We start from the raw sequence: 18652 nt of genomic DNA, 5'->3' as shown, positions 1-18652 counted from the left end.
CCCTTCTCCTCCTGCCTTCAATCTTTCCCAGCATCAGAGTCTTTTCCAATGAGTCAGTTCTTCGCATCAGGTGGCTAAAGTATTGGAGTTTCAGCTTCAACATCAGCCCTTCCAATGAATATTCAGGACTGATTTCCTTTAGGACGGACTGGTTGGATCTCCTTGCAGTCCAGGGGACTCAAAAATCTTTTCCATCACCACAGTTCAAAAGCATCAATTCTTTGGTCCTTCTTTATGGTCTAGCTCTCACATCCATACATTACTACTGGAAAAACCATAGCTTTGACCAGACGGACCTTTGTCGGCAAAGTATTGTCTCTGCTTTTTAATATGCTGTCTAGGTTGGTCATAGCTTTTCTTCCAAGGGGCAAGCGTCTTTTAATTTCATGGCTGCAGTCACCATCTGCAGTGATTTTGGAGCCCCAAAGAAAAGGTCTCTCACTGTTTCTGTTGTTTCCCCATCTATTTGCCATGACATGATGGGACCAGATGCCATGATCTTCATTTTTTGAATGTTGAGTTTTAAGCCAGTTTTTTCACTTTCCTCTATCACTTTCATCAAGAGGCTCTTCAGTTCCTCTTTGCATTCTGCCATAAGGGTGGTGTCGTCTGCATATCTGAGGTTATTGATATTTCTCCTGGCAGTCTTGATTCCAGCTTGTGCTTCATCCAGCCCGGCATTTCACATGATGTACTCTGCATATAAGTTAAATAAGCAGGGTGACAATATATAGCCTTGACATACTCCTTTCCCTATTTGGAACCAGTCCCTTGTTCCATGTCCGGTTCTAACTTGCTTCTTGACCTGCATACAGATTTCTCAGAAGACAGGTAAGATGGTCTGGTATTCCCATCTCTTTAAGAATATTCCACAGTTTGTTATGATCCACACAGTCAAAAGCTTTGGTATAGTCAGTAAAGCAGAAGTAGATGTCTTTCTAGAATTCTCTTTTTTTTTTTCTATGACCCAACGGATGTTGGCCATTTGATCTAGTTCCTCTGCCTTTTCTAAATCCAGCTTGGACATCTGGAAGTTCTCGGTTCATGAACTGTTGAAGCTTTGCTAACCAGCGTTTTTGCTTTTTTTTAATTATGGTAAAATACATGTAACATTTACCACTTTAATTAGCTTTAAATATGCAGTTCATGGTATTAAATACATTCTTCACATTGTTGTATAATAGCCACCACCACCCATCCCCATAACTTTTAACATCTTATAAAACTGAAATGCTGTACTCACTAAACAGTAACTCCCTATTCCCTCCTTCTCCCATCTAGTTGAAACCACTATTTTACTTTCTGTCTCTATGTTTTTGACTAAATGGAATCATGCAGTATTTGTCTTTTTGTGACTGGGTTATTTCACATAGCATAGTGTCCTTAGGTTTCATCCATGTTATAGTATATGTCAATTTCTTTTCTTTTTAAGACTGAATACTGTTCCACTGTATTTATGTACCACATTTTGCTTATCCATTTATCTGTCAGTGGACATTGTGGATCTTAGCTATTGTGGATAATGCTGCCATGAACATGAGTGTACAAATATCTCATAAAGACTCCACTTTCAGTTCTTAATGTACCCAGAATTGGAATTACTGGATCATAGGGTAATTCTGTTTTTAATTTTTTGAGGAATCACTACTGTATTTTTTTTTTTCCCACCTTGGCTATACCATTTTGCATTCACACTAACAGTGCACAGGGGTTCCAGTTTCTCCACACTTTCACCAACACTTGTTTTCTGGTTTTGTTTTGTTATTAGTAACCATCCTAATGGATATAAGGTGGTAACATATTGTAGTTTTGATTTGCATTCCTCTCATGCATTCCTCTCATGATGTTGAGCATCATTTCATGTGCTTTTTAGCCATTTGTATATCTTCTCAGATAATCTCTATTTTGGTTCCCTGCTGGCTCAGGTGGTAAAGAATCTGCCTGCAATGCAGGAGACCCAGGTTCAATCCCTGGATTGGGAAGATCCCCTGGAGGAGGGCATGGCAACCCACTCCAGTATTCTAGCCTGAAGAATCCCCATGGACAGAGGAACCTGGTAGGCTACAGTCCATGGGGGTCTGACTTAGCACAGCACAATCTCTGTTTAAGTCCTTTGCCCATTCTGAATAACTGACACCTCTACCTTTCATATATACAGTGAAGTTACTACTGCTCACACACTTGTTCATGGCACATCAGTGGCACTTTTGGGCTGTCGCTTTCTTTACTTCCCCATGTCTGCCTTGTCCCTCAGCTCCCATAAATCTAGAATTTACACATAGGATCTATTTGTGTGTTGATTTTTAGAAATGGGGCAGAATTTGAAAACTGCATGACAGTATTTCAGTACCTAATCTTATTTCAAAAAAATTCTCTTTGCAGACATACAACAGCTGTGCCAGACTCTGCTTAAATCAAGAGACAGTATGTCTAGCAAGCACTGCTATGAAGACTGAAAATTGTGTGGCCAAAGTAAGTAATATTACACATTAATATATGTTATGTCACATCATAACAATGGTTTATCTATAGATATCTTTACTCAGTATTGCTATTAAGGAGTATTATAGGATTGTTAAAAAGAATACAGCAGGCATCATTATGTCCAAAGCAGATTGCAAGTTGAAGTTTCTATCTCTTCAGTCGCAGCAGAATTTTGTGATTGCGTGCTCTGGTCACACTTTAGTCTAATTCACATTTATTGCTTGACACTAATTATGGATTATTACAAATAAGATTTGTGTGGGACGTCCCTAGCTGTCCAGTGTTTAAGACTCCAAGCTTCAACTGAAGGGGGCATAGGTTCGATCCCTAGTTGGGGAACTAAACATCCTACATGTCAGTTCAGTTCAGTTCAGTCACTCAGTCATGTCCAACTCTTTGCGACCCCATGGACTGCAGCATGCTAGGCCTCCCTGTCCATCACCAACTCCCAGAGCTTGCTCAAACTCATGTCCATCGAGTCGGTGATGCCATCCAACCATCTCGTCCTCTGTCGTCCCCTTCTCCTCCTGCCTTTAATCTTTCCCAGCATCAGGGTCTTTTCAAATGAGTCAGCTCTTTGCATCAGGTGGGCAAAGTATTGGAGTTTCAGTTTCAGCATCAGTCCTTCCAGTGATATTCAGGACTGATTTCCTTTAGGATGGACTGGTTGGATCTCCTTGCAGTCCAAGGGACTCTCAAGAGTCTTCTCCAACACCACAGTTCAAAAGCATCAATTCTTCAGCGCTCAGCTTTCTTTATAGTCCAACTCTCACATCCATACATGACTACTGGAAAACCATAGCTTTGACTAGACGGATCTTTGGCCAAAAAAAGAACAGATTTGTGTTAAAAAAAATAAAATTATTTTTATAAGTCCATTGGTGGTTTTAAAATGTAATTGAGTATAGAGTACCCCTTTGTAGGATTGTGAAATATACTATAGAAAATCCAGTTATTTTATATCATTATTAATATTTATTGAGTAGCTATTGATAAATATATTGCTTTGGAGGTCTTGATCTGACTGGACAAGTATGTTTAATCATGCATATGGAGCTACTTGTTTCTCATGTATAAATGTTTGCTGTATCAATAGACTAGATACAAAAAATAATCTTAGGTGTTAGAGATCTTACAATCTAACAAATGTAACAACTATGCCTCAAGTTTTCCGTCTCTAATTACTCGGAACTTTGACCTAAATTTACATATCAGCCATTTTGCTTATTCCAGAAGTAAGTGAAATTACCATATGGGCCCTGTTTCCAGACTTTTACTCTGTATATCTGCAAAATTACTGCCTTTTATAACTATTCAGGAATTTGTCACTTTTACAACACTCCCAACTTTAACTAATTTAATCTATTGTGTTATACATTCAGGCTGTCTGTTACTATTATTATTAGAGCCAGGCTTGGTATCATGTATTTGCATTCTTTGCTACAAAAATCAAAGGACGGCAATATTTTTTATTTTGTTTTATTTCTTAAAACATGTAGTTTCAGTTGGTAAAGGACCACTTTATCAACTGGAAATATATCATGCAAAATATAACCTTTGAGAATGATCCATAGAGAAATGTTGAAATTTATTAAAAATTATGGTGAAATAGGTAGAATTAATTAGTTAAGTTCATAAATTAGAACATCTTAATGATTTACTGCAAAATCTGAATATTACAGTTTAACATATTTATTTTTTCAGTCATATAGTCACAGCCATCAAGTGCTGATTCACCCTGTTTTGTATCCAACATTTGTACATTGAGATGGGGGACCAATAATTTGGGCCTTTGAAAATAATCTCTCTATTTTTTGGCCATGGTGTTCTCAGTTTTCATCACAAGTGGGTAACTTCTGGCTAAACAAGGTAAAATCTTGGCATGAGCACTGATCCAAGGACAGGGTGATGATTTTAATGAGTTTCATTGAAAGCTGGCCAAGTGAGCATCTGTTCCTTTTGTTTTCTCAATACTTTGTAAGCCAGGATCTCTAAGCTACATAGTTATGTTGGTGTATGTCTGTATGATGGTTTTTCCCCCCTGCTCCTACCCTCTACTTCAGTGGTGCATGTAGGCACAATGGCATAATTTCTTCTATGCTCTTGGGTGAGGAAATAAGTTTGCTCGTTGCTGCTCATCAGTCTGTTTTTGTTGCTCCCAGATGGTGACCCTCTCATCCCATTCTTGCTTGTTTTAACATTACTCTGCCACATATATCTTTTCATCGTCTCCTTAAATATACTAGTTTAATAATGATTTCTTTATTTCCTGTTGGAACCCACTTAACTTTCTGGTTCCTTTTATTGAGACACATCTTCATCTTTTGTTTCATTGCTTCAGATTTGAGCCAAATAATCTGTTGGTCAAGGCAAATAAAAACATGTAGCTGAAAAAATTTCTTTCTTGCAACAGTTTCCAGTGAGGTGCAATAACATGGGAATAGGAAAAGAGTTTTCCCTTTTTTATTTGCATATTTTATATGTATCTCAGGATTCTGTGCCGCTGCTCTTGGCCTCATTTATTGCTTGCCCTTTGAAAAATAATGAGTTACCATTATTTTTGTAGGTCTGTAAGCTTGTCCCTATTTCATGCTCTTCACCTTTAGCCTTTAACTGGATAGTTTCACCTGCTGTACTTTATATGGCTATGGTTTTTAGCTTGGTACTGGTATCTATTATTGATTCAGACTGTGCTCCACAGTGGCCTTGAATGTCCAGTCATCTCCATGGAGAGCAGCTATAGTACAGTGATATCAACCATTTTTGTCCTCTAGTTCAAAACAACTAATTCTGATAGGAGTGACTTTGGTTTGGGTGGAAATGGTAATTGAAGTCTAAGATCTTATTGAATACTGTTTATATGAGTTTTAGAGAAGACATTAATACTAGTTAGTTCCTTTAAATATAGCAATACTGTTAGGTTTGGACCCCTGACCTAACCTATGTATGCAACTCTTCTTTGCCAGGGGTATCTTAAAATACATGTTTTATAATAGGTCTATGAAAAGAGACCCTTAGTCTTCTTTAGAATACAAGAAAGTAAAGTTGTAAGGCAAACTACAGCTACTCTGGGTTAATCATAATCATTGAATCTCTAAGAATGAGTCTTAAGAAAATATTTTAAGATAAAAATGGAGAAAGAGGCATTTCATAGTATGACTTAACCCAAGTAATATTTGGAGGCATTGAGATGTTTTTTATTTCTTCCATAGCCTTCCTTCTTACTAATTATAGCCCTGTAGTTCATGAGATTTGTGTTTGGAACATGATAAGCTCTGTGTTTATTGTAGCTTTAAATGGACAGTCATTATTGACTGCCAACTTAGTCTTTAAAATCAATAATCATGTTGTACCTAATTGTCAGCCTTTGTGATGTTTTTTAATTGGTAAAGAAAGCTAACTGGAAAAATAAAGAGCATTAATTTTTATCTTTTTATTGACTTTATTATTGAAAATTTTTGGTTTCAAGCTTTTCCATAATACACCCTTCCACACACACATACAGTTAAAACTGAGTTGTTTTGAACCATCTGCCTAGATTTCTGCCTGGGTCAGAGAAGTTCTGCCTCTTTGTATTTAGAAAATAAACCCCTTTCACAGGCCTTTGTAGATGTGTTCTGTATTATAGTAGTTGTTGTTTGTTGTTACTGTTTTTACTTCAGACTAATAATCTTTTTGCAACTGACTGAGACAGAAAAATGTGATGTTCCTTTCCACTCACTCCAGATTTTGATAGAAGACTTGTTTTATTTATTTCCAAAATTATATCCGCAGGAAACAAGCTGTTTAAATTCAGATTATGCTGAAGCAAAATGGTCCTGGTATGAGAAGCAACGTGCTGTTTTACGAGCACAGAGTCCCTTTTCTCATAACTGATTGATAGTAAATATTTTCCTGAAGAATTATTGCCAACCATGAACAGTGCAACTGTTTCACTTTTTTTCTGTGCTACTTGCTGTACCAGCCATTGTCGGTAATTAAGATCTACAATTCACAATGCAGACGTTTGCACTTCCTCTGGGTCTGTGCTATTTATAAGGCATTTCAGCTGTTCAGAGTTTCTTTTGAGTTTTAAACTACATGTTAACAGGCTTCTTTAATATACTGTTCCACAAGTAGCATGTCAGATGGTTTGTTCTATGCACAAGCTCCTCTGTTGGGTCTAAAGAGTAGCTTTGTGGAGAATATATTAAGATTTAACTATATCACTGAGGCTGATGTGATTGGAAAAAGTATAAGATATACATACTATAAGTATTATAAAGTGAAGTATAAGCATTACATTAGGCTCATTGCTGTTTTAAAGAGGCAGGAATTAAGTTCAGAAGTAATATTTTTTGTCTTTAAATATTTATATGAATTTAATAAATGCTAATGGGGGTGACAGAGAAGTTCTGAGAAATACTAGTACAGTGACTTTTCCAAGCTCACTTTGAAGTAATAATATTAGCAAGGACCTCATTATAGATAAAGACTGTGTGTATTTGGTCTGACTAAGGATATGAGAATATGTAACCTTCTAGATGTGCATGATATTTAAGAATACAAACACAGGGCACCAAAATGGATCAGCAGATTGACTGCGCATTTGCTGTGTAATCAGCTTTAGGAATCCTAAGTAGCATATGCCACTGGAGGAGAAAGTGTAAACAGGAATCCTGATCTGTATTAAAATTGGTAAAATTCTAAGTCATTTTCAACCATTTCAAGAAAGTTAATTAAAAAGAAAAGTCAAGACCCCAGTGAGAATCTTCATGCATTATGGTCTAGAGTAACAGACCATAATGCATGAAGACTTGCTACCTGGACTCATTGTTACACATACAAGAAAAAGAAACTGCAAACAAAATATGTTAAACTTTGCCCTGAGTGGGGAATCAGGCTGACTGTTTTTAAGCCTGAAGTCAGAGGCATTGATTCTGCACATCGGCCACCAGCATCTTCAGCAGAGCAGAGCTGCGGAGAAAGGCAGGATAGGGGTTTCAAGAGCTGATTTCTTGATGGCTCCTTGAATAGACAGAACTTAGAGCTTTTCCAAGGCAGTTTTGTTTGCCAGAACCTAGGCTTTCTGTAGTTCTTTTGAACTATGGTGTTTCTGTAAACTTTTTCCCTTCAGTGAATTGTTTATGAACCATTTTTTAGGTATCAGCAGTGGCTCAACTGTTGGGAACCACTGATCTATCTGACTGAGGCACTTCAAGATGCTAGAACGTATTCACATTTCTATCTAGCCAGGGTGCTAATAAGATTGAGTTTGTCTTTGTGGGTTGATCTAGATTAGCATGAGATGAGCCCAGTCAGTGTCTCCCTCAGTGAAAAAGGAAAGGTTTGGAGAGAGCGGGAGGAAGGAAGGAAGTTTTTCATCAAGAACTGACTGCAGTATTGCCTGCTGATGCATGTCGGATCACCCGCACCGAGAGATCACATGGCTTCTCCAAAAGTCAAACGATCAATTCGCCTCGTTTTGGCTCTGTACTTAATGCACAAACAGTGCGATCTGCGGGGCTGTAATTGCATTGTTAGGGCCAAGGAACAAGCCTGTGCCTTTTCAGCAGACAGCTGGCAGGGAGAGAGGCATGTTGTTAGGAAAGAGAGAGGCAAGGCAAATAAAATTACTGCTAACGCTCAGAGATCGGCAGGAGTCCTACTTGCCTAATCTTACCGGTGGGAGCAAGCGGCTGTTGTAATCCAATTATAGCAGCATAAGCAATTTGTTAGACACTCCGCATAATGTAACAATTTCCCAATAAACTCTGACTTGTAATAACGTCGGCAAGAGTCCGCATAAATCTGCCCGAATGGTGGGGGCTGGAGCGTTCGGCTGGGGGCTTGTAATTGGCGCCATCAGCACGTTTTGCGGAGTGCAGTATGGTGCAGTCTTTTAGTGCAGGAATTTTAAGGAGAAAAGCGTGGCACACGTTTCTTAGAAAAAGAAAAGTGGCCATTAAAAGGGGAGCAGCAAGAAGGGCATACTCTTGCCTTCACATTACCTAGGAATCTTAGTATAGAAAGAAAACAAGAGGAGGCCATGTTTCCTTCTAATACTAAATGGGGGACTGGGGGGTAGAATGTGTGGATTAAATTCCTTTATTTAAAAGGCATCAGTTTCTGTTATTTAAACCCTCCTTCTCTAGCACCTCCCCCCACCAAGTGCCTTTCAGGCAGCATTTAGATAACATTTTTACAAAATGTTCTTAGCTAGGCAAGCCTAGAAATGCCAAATTAAAATATATTTTCTTCTAGAGTTTAGCATTTTCTTTACAACAGGAAAATATATTTTCTTTATGCCCAGGACAAATCTTTTAAAGATATTATCTCATTGACTATCAAACTTTTGTACAGAATTCTGTCTTCTGCTTTAAGAAACATCTCTTAATGAAGGGTTTAAAACCCAGATAATTGTTTGCTTAGCTGGCTTTATTATGCTTCTTATTTTCTAATTCTGAAAATATATTGTGAATTTCTATGATACTAGGATTCGTAATCTTTCTTGTTGAACAACTAACATTGTATAAGAATACAGTTTTTATTGTTTAGACCTATACCTGGATGATCATTATAAAAATCATTTTGATTCCTAAGTCATAAAATTACTGTTTTAGAAAAATATTTGTTGTTGTGTTGTACAAAGTAGAACCTCTATTATTTATTGATTGATGAGCATCTGTAGTCACAGAATAGTTTCTTATTATACAGGGTATAGGAGGTGGAGAGTGCTCACATATTTGAGTTAATAGATTTTCATGCTACTGTGTGTATATTAAATGTTACCTACTTTCTTGTGTGCTCGCTTCGGCAGCACATATATTAAATGTTATCTACTTTCTTGTGCCAGCCCAACTCTTCATTGTTGTTAATTTGTGTCAAAACCAAGCTTATGAAATAAGTACAGGATTCTTCAAAATATCATGTTGCTGTGGGTATTATTACAATAAATATTTACTTTCAGTATAAACATTTCCTTCTAGTGAAGCAAATGCCTCCTTGTTTGAATGGAGCTACATCAATAAACTGCAGTGCCTCTAATAAAGCCACTCAGTGTCTGAGTTTAACTAATGGCTGATTTTCATGGCTTTGACAGTGAGCTGTGTGCGTTATTTTCTCCTGATATTGTAAAAATAATGAGAGCAAATTAGAACAATCAGTTTACACAGATAGCTCCTGATTGGAGGCGATGGGCAATATGGCAGCAGGTAATCCATCTTCGGGCTCCTGTCACATTAACTTCAGCAGTGTGAAAAGATCAGGTGGGGTAAGCAGGGATCCTGCCCAATCGGAACACTGAAATTAATGAGAAGAGCATTGTTCTGTGATCAACCTTTTAATTAGCAAGACTGGAAACAGAGGGAGTGATGAAGGCAACACCACAGCTGCACAGTGCTAGGCACAATTCCTGAAGAGGAAATGAAAAAAAAAAAAAAAACTTTGGGTTTTACATCACACGTTTGTTGCAGTATATACAGGCATCGTGGAGCTGGTTTGCAAACTTAAAGAAATACTACCTATACACTTGAAACTAATATAATGGTATATGCCAATTTTACTTCAACTCCAAGAAAGAAAGAAAAGGCTGCCTACTTTCCAAAGTATTGTCACAAATATGGTTGCTATATTAATGATTTATAGATGGTAATTCTATCAGGGGTCGTTGAGAACTTTGATTACCAGTACACTTTCTCCAGCATTTCACTCTGGCTTTTAACCTTTGATTTTTTTAAAAAATCAAGTAACCAGAGAAATTAAAACTTAAAAAGGTCTACCTTGTCAGCCTCCCAACATTCCACCCCTCCAATATAGTTTTCCTTGCAAGTAGCATATGGGTTTTTCTGATTTGGAGGACTTGTCATTTTTAATTGTTTATGAAAGGACCCTCATCCAGGCGTAAGCTATGGCATGTTTAAATTTTGTTCCTTTCCTGATTCTGTTTATTAGGAAATTCACTATTTGGTTTTTTTCACTGTGCCATTGATATCTTCGTGTGGGGGACTGTGTTACTTCAATTTATATAATTGAGAATTGAATATCAATGAATGGTGTCTATAAAAGGAAGAGGGAAAAAAAAAATCCAGGTAGTAACTGAAACTAAAGGCTAGTTCATCCACTTAACGCTCACTTTTACTAAAACAGTAACCTTGTTAATCATCCCTGAAATATTAGGAAGTATGGTATAAGACTACGGAAGACATTAATGAGCCAGATTTTCTCACCAAATCAGCGCCCATTTTCTTGGCTGCCTTTGGCAGGCTTTGACTTTGGGAAAATAAACAAGGCAACCAGGATTTGCAGTATTTCAGAATTTGTATCTTAAGTTTAGTGGTTTACTGTAAAAGCAAGTAATACAGTCTATGTAAATGAATTCAGATATCTCCCAAAGATACATAAAATAAATTTGTTTTCTTGATATTAATAGTTGTTTTAGGGGCTTATTTAAAGTAATAATATGTAAAAACTAGTTAACAGGTACCCGTCTGAGTATAGAATTAACAGAAAAAAGCCTATAGTATGAAATATTCAGGTTAGGTGTAAACTAATTTTTTTTATCATAGTTAATAGAACTTTTAACATAATATATATAACTAATGGAAATTCATTATTGCAACCCTATGATACTGTAGTTGCAGAATGAGTCCCTGATATTCTACTTCTTTGCAAAACTCATAGAACAAAGGCCCTTCACTTTCTCCTAGTACCCATCTCCCTACCTTCTTTCCCCCTCTAAAAATCTTCAGTACTGCTCTTGCAGTTCTGTCAGAAACTTGATTTTTTTTTTAACCAATAATGAGCTTTTCCTGAAAATATTCAATAAGACTTAAATGTATCAGTATTTTAGAATCAGTCGCTTAATACTAAATAGTCTTTAGAACTCCCCCCCCAACACTGTCTAAGAGATCTGTGCTACTGTGTATATTAATATGTTAAAGCCCACTTGTTAGAATTTTGCGTGATTACTTTTCTACATTCCTTAATCTAGAAGAGAGATTTTTATTCTTACACTTTTATGGATTTTTGTGGCTTTTCATTCTCTTCTCCTAGTTTGACAGTTCCAGAAGCCTAGGTTCATAAGCTCTCCATGAATAAGTACCTTCTTAGTCATATGGTGTAAATAGATCACTTATAAAGCTTGTGAAACCCGAGCTCTCCTTTTGAACCTTTCAGTACTCATGAGCTCAGTATTCATACATGTAAAATTTTATTCTTGTGTCATGACTTCAGTTTCTTGTAAGGCAAATGAGCTATGAATTTAAATGACTGTACTAAGTTTCTACAAAAATTAAATTGTATTTTTCCATTTTGCTACATTTGTGGAATTCCATCTGAGCTAATGATCTTGCCGTATTTAGATTAGAGCTCTCTTCCAGTAAGATTTATTTCTTAAGATCAGTGTTAAAATAGATGTGTTTTTTTTTTTTTTTTGAGGGCATCTTGTTTTGTTTGTTTATACTGGTAATAGCAGAAAATTCTAACTAACTGAATGACCAGGAAACTCTCTTTTAATTTCCTTACAGAGACAGAGTTGCCAAGTCACCTTAAATTCTACTAATCCCAAATCTCATCAGTAAGGTTTTCTTTAGAGAAAATTTCATTAGTCTAGTCCTTTGGAGCTCACCTAATACTCCCTTATTTAAAGTTCTTATGTATGGAACCAGTTGTATCTCTGATGATACGATAATCTTTTCTAAATTCCTCATCACCCTCAGTTATTAGTTTGGGATATATTCCTAAATACGGAATTTTTAAAGATCCATTTTCTTTTTCTTGTATCTTCAGAATGAAGATACTTATTTTTACTTTTGTACTACTCTATGCAAATGTAAATGCTTATTACTCAGTAATAATCACCTACCTTATAAATACTGGTCTTTAAAGGACTGAAGATGACCTCATGTCATTGGACTTAGTATCAGTATGGTAACCTTAGTATGAGTCTGGTACAATCAGTTGAAGGTGGTAACCTTACCTTAGTAATTGTTTTATCAATAGAAGTTGTTTTGGAATACAAATCTCATCTGAATCTCTGTGTCAGGATTTACAGTGTAAACATATATTGGCAGTCCTTTTACACCAAGAACTTATTTTTCCTGGTTAAACTTGGTAATTAGTTTTATCAGTTTTTTTTTTTTAAAAATGTCCCTTCAAAGTCCAGGCTCTGTGTGATTATACTTGAGTAAATATTTTTTTTTTTTGTAAGCATGCATGCTTTTAGACGGTTGGGTGATTATAAAGACAGGATGAGGGTATATGAATTAATAGTTGGACTTTGAATCTCTTGTCTGTTTCAGACAGTAAAGAGGAGGCTTGGGACAATGAGTAATTAAGAAACAGGTTCATCAAAAGCAAATGAAGCAAAAAGCAAACAAACATGACTATTATTCTGTGTGTGTATGTGTATATAAAATCTCCCTAGGTATTCTCTAATGGAAAGGATAGAAGTTTTTGGTAGTTAAGATTGACATATAAATATATGTAAGAAGCACTTGCTCATGTGGAGCACTAAGACCATGATAAACAGAAATGTTGAAATATTTCTAGAAGAATGAACATAAATTTAATTATGTTTTATACCTCGGACATCACTTCTTTAACTTTATCCACATTTTCTTGGAATATCTAATAGCATAAGAAATTTAATTGTAAAGATTAAAAGAAACAAGAAACAAAACTTGGGAGCAAGCCTAAAGGGAAATATATAGAGAAAACCGTGTTTAAAGAGAGATGGTTCCTACAGTGTTAACTATGGAGTGTGTAGCGTGACTCTGTAATGGAATATCATGGCAGGGGGTATAATACTGTAAATAAGATGAATATGCCACTTGTGGATTAATGGGCAACCTAAAGAGTGGCTTTATTTACATCTATTTGTGAGGTTCATTTCCAGTTTGTGTATTTTTTCTTATTCTTATGGTTGGCGTACTTAAAACCTGATGGATTAGGGAACTTAAAAAAAAAATCAGTTTCCTTGAATCTTAATATGTGTGGGTTTGGGGCTTCTTTTTTTGGTAGGATTAGTATAGTGTTTTTTGTTTTTGTTTTTGTTTTTTTACCTCAAATTTGATAGGTTGAAGGAATTTTCTTTTTCCTCTAGGTAATTAGAGAAGAGGTAGGTTCTGAATATAAGTCCAAGAAATATAACTATTTTTTATGTTTTACATTTTGATAGGGAATAGGTGTAGACATCATATTACAGACTATAGTAGATTCCATTTGCAATAATAAAAGGATATGGGAAATTTGAATACATCTAGCCTGGACACTGTAGGAGCCACTGTCTCAACATTATAACATGAGAACATGCAGTAGAAGTAGATCCTAAGTGAGAGCTTTATATAACTAATTTTTAAAATTTGTTTTATTGAAGTATAGTTTATTTACAAGTTTGTGTTCATTTCTGCTCTATAGCAAAGTGATCCAGTTATACATAAATATACATTCTTTTTCATATTCTTTTCCATTATGGGTTATCACAGGATATTGAATATAGTTCCTTGTGCTATATAGTAGGACCTTGTTTATTCATTCTATATATAATTGTTTGCTTATGCAAGTAATCTTTTAGTCAGCTATTTAGGTTGCTCTTGGTTTCCAATTAATGCTATTATTTAGTTCTCTTGAAACTTCAGAAGTTTGAATTTTAGAGTTTTTACTCTGCTTCTCCTCAATTGAAAATATATGGTAGAAGTTACCTATAAAAGGCAAATTGTATGCAAAAATAAATTGCCTTCAATGTAGAGTTTTAGTAGAATTAATTTTAACTTGCAGAAGGTAGATTCTCAACTTCTTTTATATAGTATTTAAAGTATTAAAATCCAGAGATTATGTCATCAGATTTGACAGCCTTTTGCACCATTTTTTATTGAATGTTTACAATGTGCCAGACACTAAGGGTTAAGGGTTTTATATACACTCTAACTCAAATCCCGACAATGATCTCATTAAGCAAACACAGCCCCATTTTATATACAGATTAACTATAACTGAGAAGGATTAAGCAATTTGCCCAAGATATGTTGCAAAACTAGAATCTGAACCCAGGCTATCTGACCCCATGTCTGTGTGCTTTCAGTCACTCTGTTTAGTGTTTTAGTACATAGAAATTAGGCCAGATGAAGCAAATGTGTGGGGATTTTCTAAAAAGTTTTCTGTGGTGCCTATTAAGTGTTAGCAATTTATTAACAAGTAGCCATGATTTGGAAAACACAGAAGTATGCAAATTGGTTCTGTAAAATCATGATACAGTAATACATTTTAGGTTTGGGTTCTCCTCTTATTCTTACACTTACAGTGCTGATATTCTCCTTTTCAGCATTCCATATGAGATAAAAATTTAAAATATGTCAATTAGCAACCACAAAAAAAGTAGAACTATTAAGTGAACCTTGTAATCTCCTCTTACTATCTGGGCTTTTCTTTTCAGGCTTTTGATTGTGTGTAATAAAACTATTGCTTAATTAATGCCAGGGTTCTGAGGCCTTTGGATGCCACGAAAGAGAGTGAAGTGTAGAAGCCAAGAGGCAGCATCAAATAGCTTTTCTGTTGTGTTAATTTAGATCTGTCATTCTTGTTCTAGTTCATGATATATGGCTCCCAGCAGATACTAGGTGAATTAAAAGAGAAGCAGTAGTGGATCCTATCTTAGGAAAAACACAACTCATGATTGAAGCTCTCAGTAGCTTAATGAATCACTGTTTTCAGATAATATTTCACCCCTAGTTTGAGCTGCCCTTGGAGTGAATGTGGCCGTGTTATGTGACCAGCAGACATGATGCAAAACCAAAGTAAGTGGTAACTTGGCATCGTGGCTTTGTGGTGGTATGTGCAGGAAAGATCAGTGCTGACATCCATGCTGTACTATCTTTGGCAGAGCAGTGCTTGTGTGTAACCAGAGCATGAGAGAGGAAGTCGTACTGACTTGTATTAATCTCCATTTAAAATGCTAACAAAAAAAAATGATAAAAATTTCCCTTGGAAATTGCTAAAGTTTCCTGTGACTTTAGACAAACTTTTTGAGAGATCTGTATGCTAAAAAATGGTTTATAGGAAATATTTCTTATTGCTCAAAAATGTTGTTTCTTAACTTTAGTATGCAGAATAATGAATAACACATAATAGTCTTGGCTAAAATGAGTATACTTTAAGATAATTCTTTATATTCTCTATTTTTAATTCTCTCTTTGATTCAAGGAACTTATTAATTAACTGGTTTTCTATGTGTATTAATTTTAACCAGAGTGTTGATAAGCTGTGTTTCTTTCAGGGAGGGGACGATTTAAAATCCAACAATGAAAAACGAAGCCCCTTTTATTTCTGGCTACATTCCCAGATGGTGTGTATTATTATCATTGAACTTTCAGAGACTGCTCAAATTCTGCCTGAAATGTGTAGGATTGCAACATCATAACTAAATTATACTTTCTGGCATATCCAAACATGAAACAGACATTCCTGAGTGGAAACATTGATAACATAATTTCCATTGGTTAAGGTTTCTGTGGAGAAGGGAGTTTACAAGCATGGGAAAAGAATACAGGCTAATTTGAATAGCCTCTATTGTCCAGGGGGTTATTTAATGCTAATAAATACTTGTTTTAGAATGGATGGAACTAGGTTAAGTGTTTACAGCCAAACCTTCCTCTTCTCCTCCACTGAAGAGCAGGGTTCTCCTAACACTGACCTACTTTGCTCTTATCTGGTACTATACGTACAATGGTTGTGAAGCCATGAAGAGAAAAATTGATGAAGATTAGAAGAATTTTTTAGTAGGAAGTGCTTGGTAGCATGCTTCTTTGTTGGTGAGACATAAATGTTGCCACAAATTATGAATAAATGCTCCAAATTCTCTAATATTATAGCAGTTATAACCATTTTTAACCCTCCTTTCTAAGTAGATATTTCTCTCCTGGCTTTCTGTATTATGAACTTTACAAAACTGGCTTAGGCAGCCTATTAATTATTCATACCATAGCAACAATTAAAGCAAATTAAAAATAAAAATCGCCATATTGCATTTAACCGTGGGCAGCACCAAACTGTGTCAGCTCTGTAAGGGCCTGTGATGTTTCCTTAGTTAAAAGTGCTAGAGGGAGCTCTAACCTTGTTCAGAGTAGTGGCATATGGGAACAGTTGTCTGTATGTGGCCAAAGGGTCGTAAGTGAAAATAGAGGCTAAAGCTGTGCCATGGCAAAATTGTAAATCTTTTTTATAGGAAAAAAAAAATCTTTTTTATAGAACTCACTGTTTCCTTTATATCAGAAAATAAGAGTTAGGGCTATGTATCTGTAACCAAACAGGACTTTATCCACCCGTATTTCTCTTTTTATGAATACAATAAGTTGTTTCCAATACAGTATTCAGGAGACCCTGAGTTTGGCTGAGTGAATTTTCACAAAGTGAACATATCTTGTGTAAGCACTAGCAAGATTAAAAAAAGGAAGAAGAGGAAAGGAAAAAACACATACCAGAAACCCACTCCTGCCTTCTTTGTCATTTCCCTCCCAAGGCTAGCCATTCTCCTCACTGCTTAACATCATGTGTTAGTTTTGCCTGGCTTTGAACTTTGTGTGAATGGAGTCATACAGTGTATATTCTTTACTGTCTAACTTACTTCCCTAAACATAATGTTTTTGGGAATCATATTATTGCATATAGCTGTAATTTATTTATTTTCATTGATGTGTGGTATGTCATTAAGTATATATACCAAATATATGTGTCCAGTCAGATTTTGATAACTGCAAAATTTTTTGGTATATATCTTTTGGTCAGTATGTGCAGTGAATACATGTATTCTGTTGTGTGTGTCACTAGGAGGGAAATTAGAATTTCCTGACTGGTGGTGCCAATTTATACTCTCTCCAGCAGTTAATGAGAGTTCCATTAGGCACTTACACATAGGAAGTCCTCAATATATTTGTTTAAATGAGATAACTCAGTACACACAAAAATTCCCTAAGTTGTAGTTTTCTCACCCAGAGCCTTTGAGCTGTTCTTACAGTCTAATCACATCTTAAATTTTCTTTTTTTCTTCACAGTTCTATCCCCAATCACATCAGCTAATGGTGGCCAGACAAGTTAGCATATTTTAAAATATTCCGATTCATATTTCCCTTTCCTGGGGAATTTGGTATGGAGTTTCAGTTAAAATCTTACTTTCAAAGTTTGACGGGCAGGTCCTGATACAGGCTGAGTTGCTGAGATGGTCTCTACATACCAGCAAATGATAACGATTACCTTCATTAGGCATTTATGTGCCGGACCCTGTGCTTAGTGTTTTATACATAGCTTCCTTTATTACAGCAGCTAATATATCACTTTGTCCTTGAGGACACTTGATGGCCTTTGGAATCTGACAGAAAAAGGTGTCTCAGGTAGAGCTGGCTGTGGGCTATAAGGCTGAAAATTAAAACAGCAGAGAGCAGCAGCCATCAGATCATGACCACTATAATCTTGATAGAAAGCATTAAGAGGATCCCAGTAATTTTTTCATATCTATTTGCAGACTCTTCATGTAGCCCTAGTATTTTGATTTGGCCCTAAGTAAGACAAACTGATGTATTAAATTGATAAAATATTTTATCTCCTTGTGAAATAAAGGAATTTTTAATAGGTACATTTATTTATTTACAATTTTCTTGAACACCTTAAATACCAGGAACTATAGAGGAAGATGGAGAAGGAAATGGCAACCGATTCCAGTATTCTTGCCTGGAGAATCCCGTGGACAGAGGAGCCTGGTGGGCTGCTGTCCATGGGGTTGCACAGAGTCAGACACGACTGAAGCAACTCGGCATGCATGCATGCCCTGGAGAAGGAAATGGCAACCCACTCCTGTGTTCTTGCCTGGAGAATCCCAGGGACAGGGGAGCCTGGTGGGCTGCCGTCTATGGGGTCGCACAGAGTCGGACACGACTGAAGCGACTTAGCAGCAGCATAGAGGAAGATGGATGGGGAAATAAGAGAGTAAATTATGAAAGAAATGAGGCACATTGAGACACAAAGTGTCACGATATCATTAAGTCTTCAGATCTGTGTCAGCCCTGAGAAAAGTTACACCATAAAGTTTTAAATTCTTAACTATGGAATATTTTAGCCTCCAGTAAAGTAAAAGAATAATAAGGTTACCTGTGTAACAGTCACATTCAGAATGATAGCATTTCTTTGCATTAAAAGCTCA

The 18652-nt window shown here is 36.1% G+C and overlaps 1 protein-coding gene across 10 annotated transcripts in view; it reads left to right on the top strand.

The window, feature by feature from the left end:
- BTRC (beta-transducin repeat containing E3 ubiquitin protein ligase) overlaps positions 1–18652 on the top strand; it is a 168332-nt gene that overhangs the window by 107882 nt on the left and 41798 nt on the right. For 6 of the 10 annotated variants that reach the window (XM_043475667.1, XM_043475666.1, XM_043475662.1 and 3 more), the window contains 2 exons: positions 2383–2472; positions 15737–15805. In XM_043475667.1, the coding sequence (XP_043331602.1) occupies positions 2383–2472; positions 15737–15805 (159 nt within the window). The remainder of the gene's footprint in view (positions 1–2382; positions 2473–15736; positions 15806–18652) is intronic. The other 4 variants (XM_043475671.1, XM_043475669.1, XM_043475668.1 and 1 more) reach the window with 1 other exon arrangement.

Source organism: Cervus canadensis, chromosome 8 (assembly GCF_019320065.1).
Source record: "Cervus canadensis isolate Bull #8, Minnesota chromosome 8, ASM1932006v1, whole genome shotgun sequence".
Lineage (NCBI taxonomy): Eukaryota > Metazoa > Chordata > Mammalia > Artiodactyla > Cervidae > Cervus > Cervus canadensis.
The sequence above is the reverse complement of the archived record's forward strand: the minus strand, read 5'-3'. Positions and strand labels throughout refer to the sequence as shown.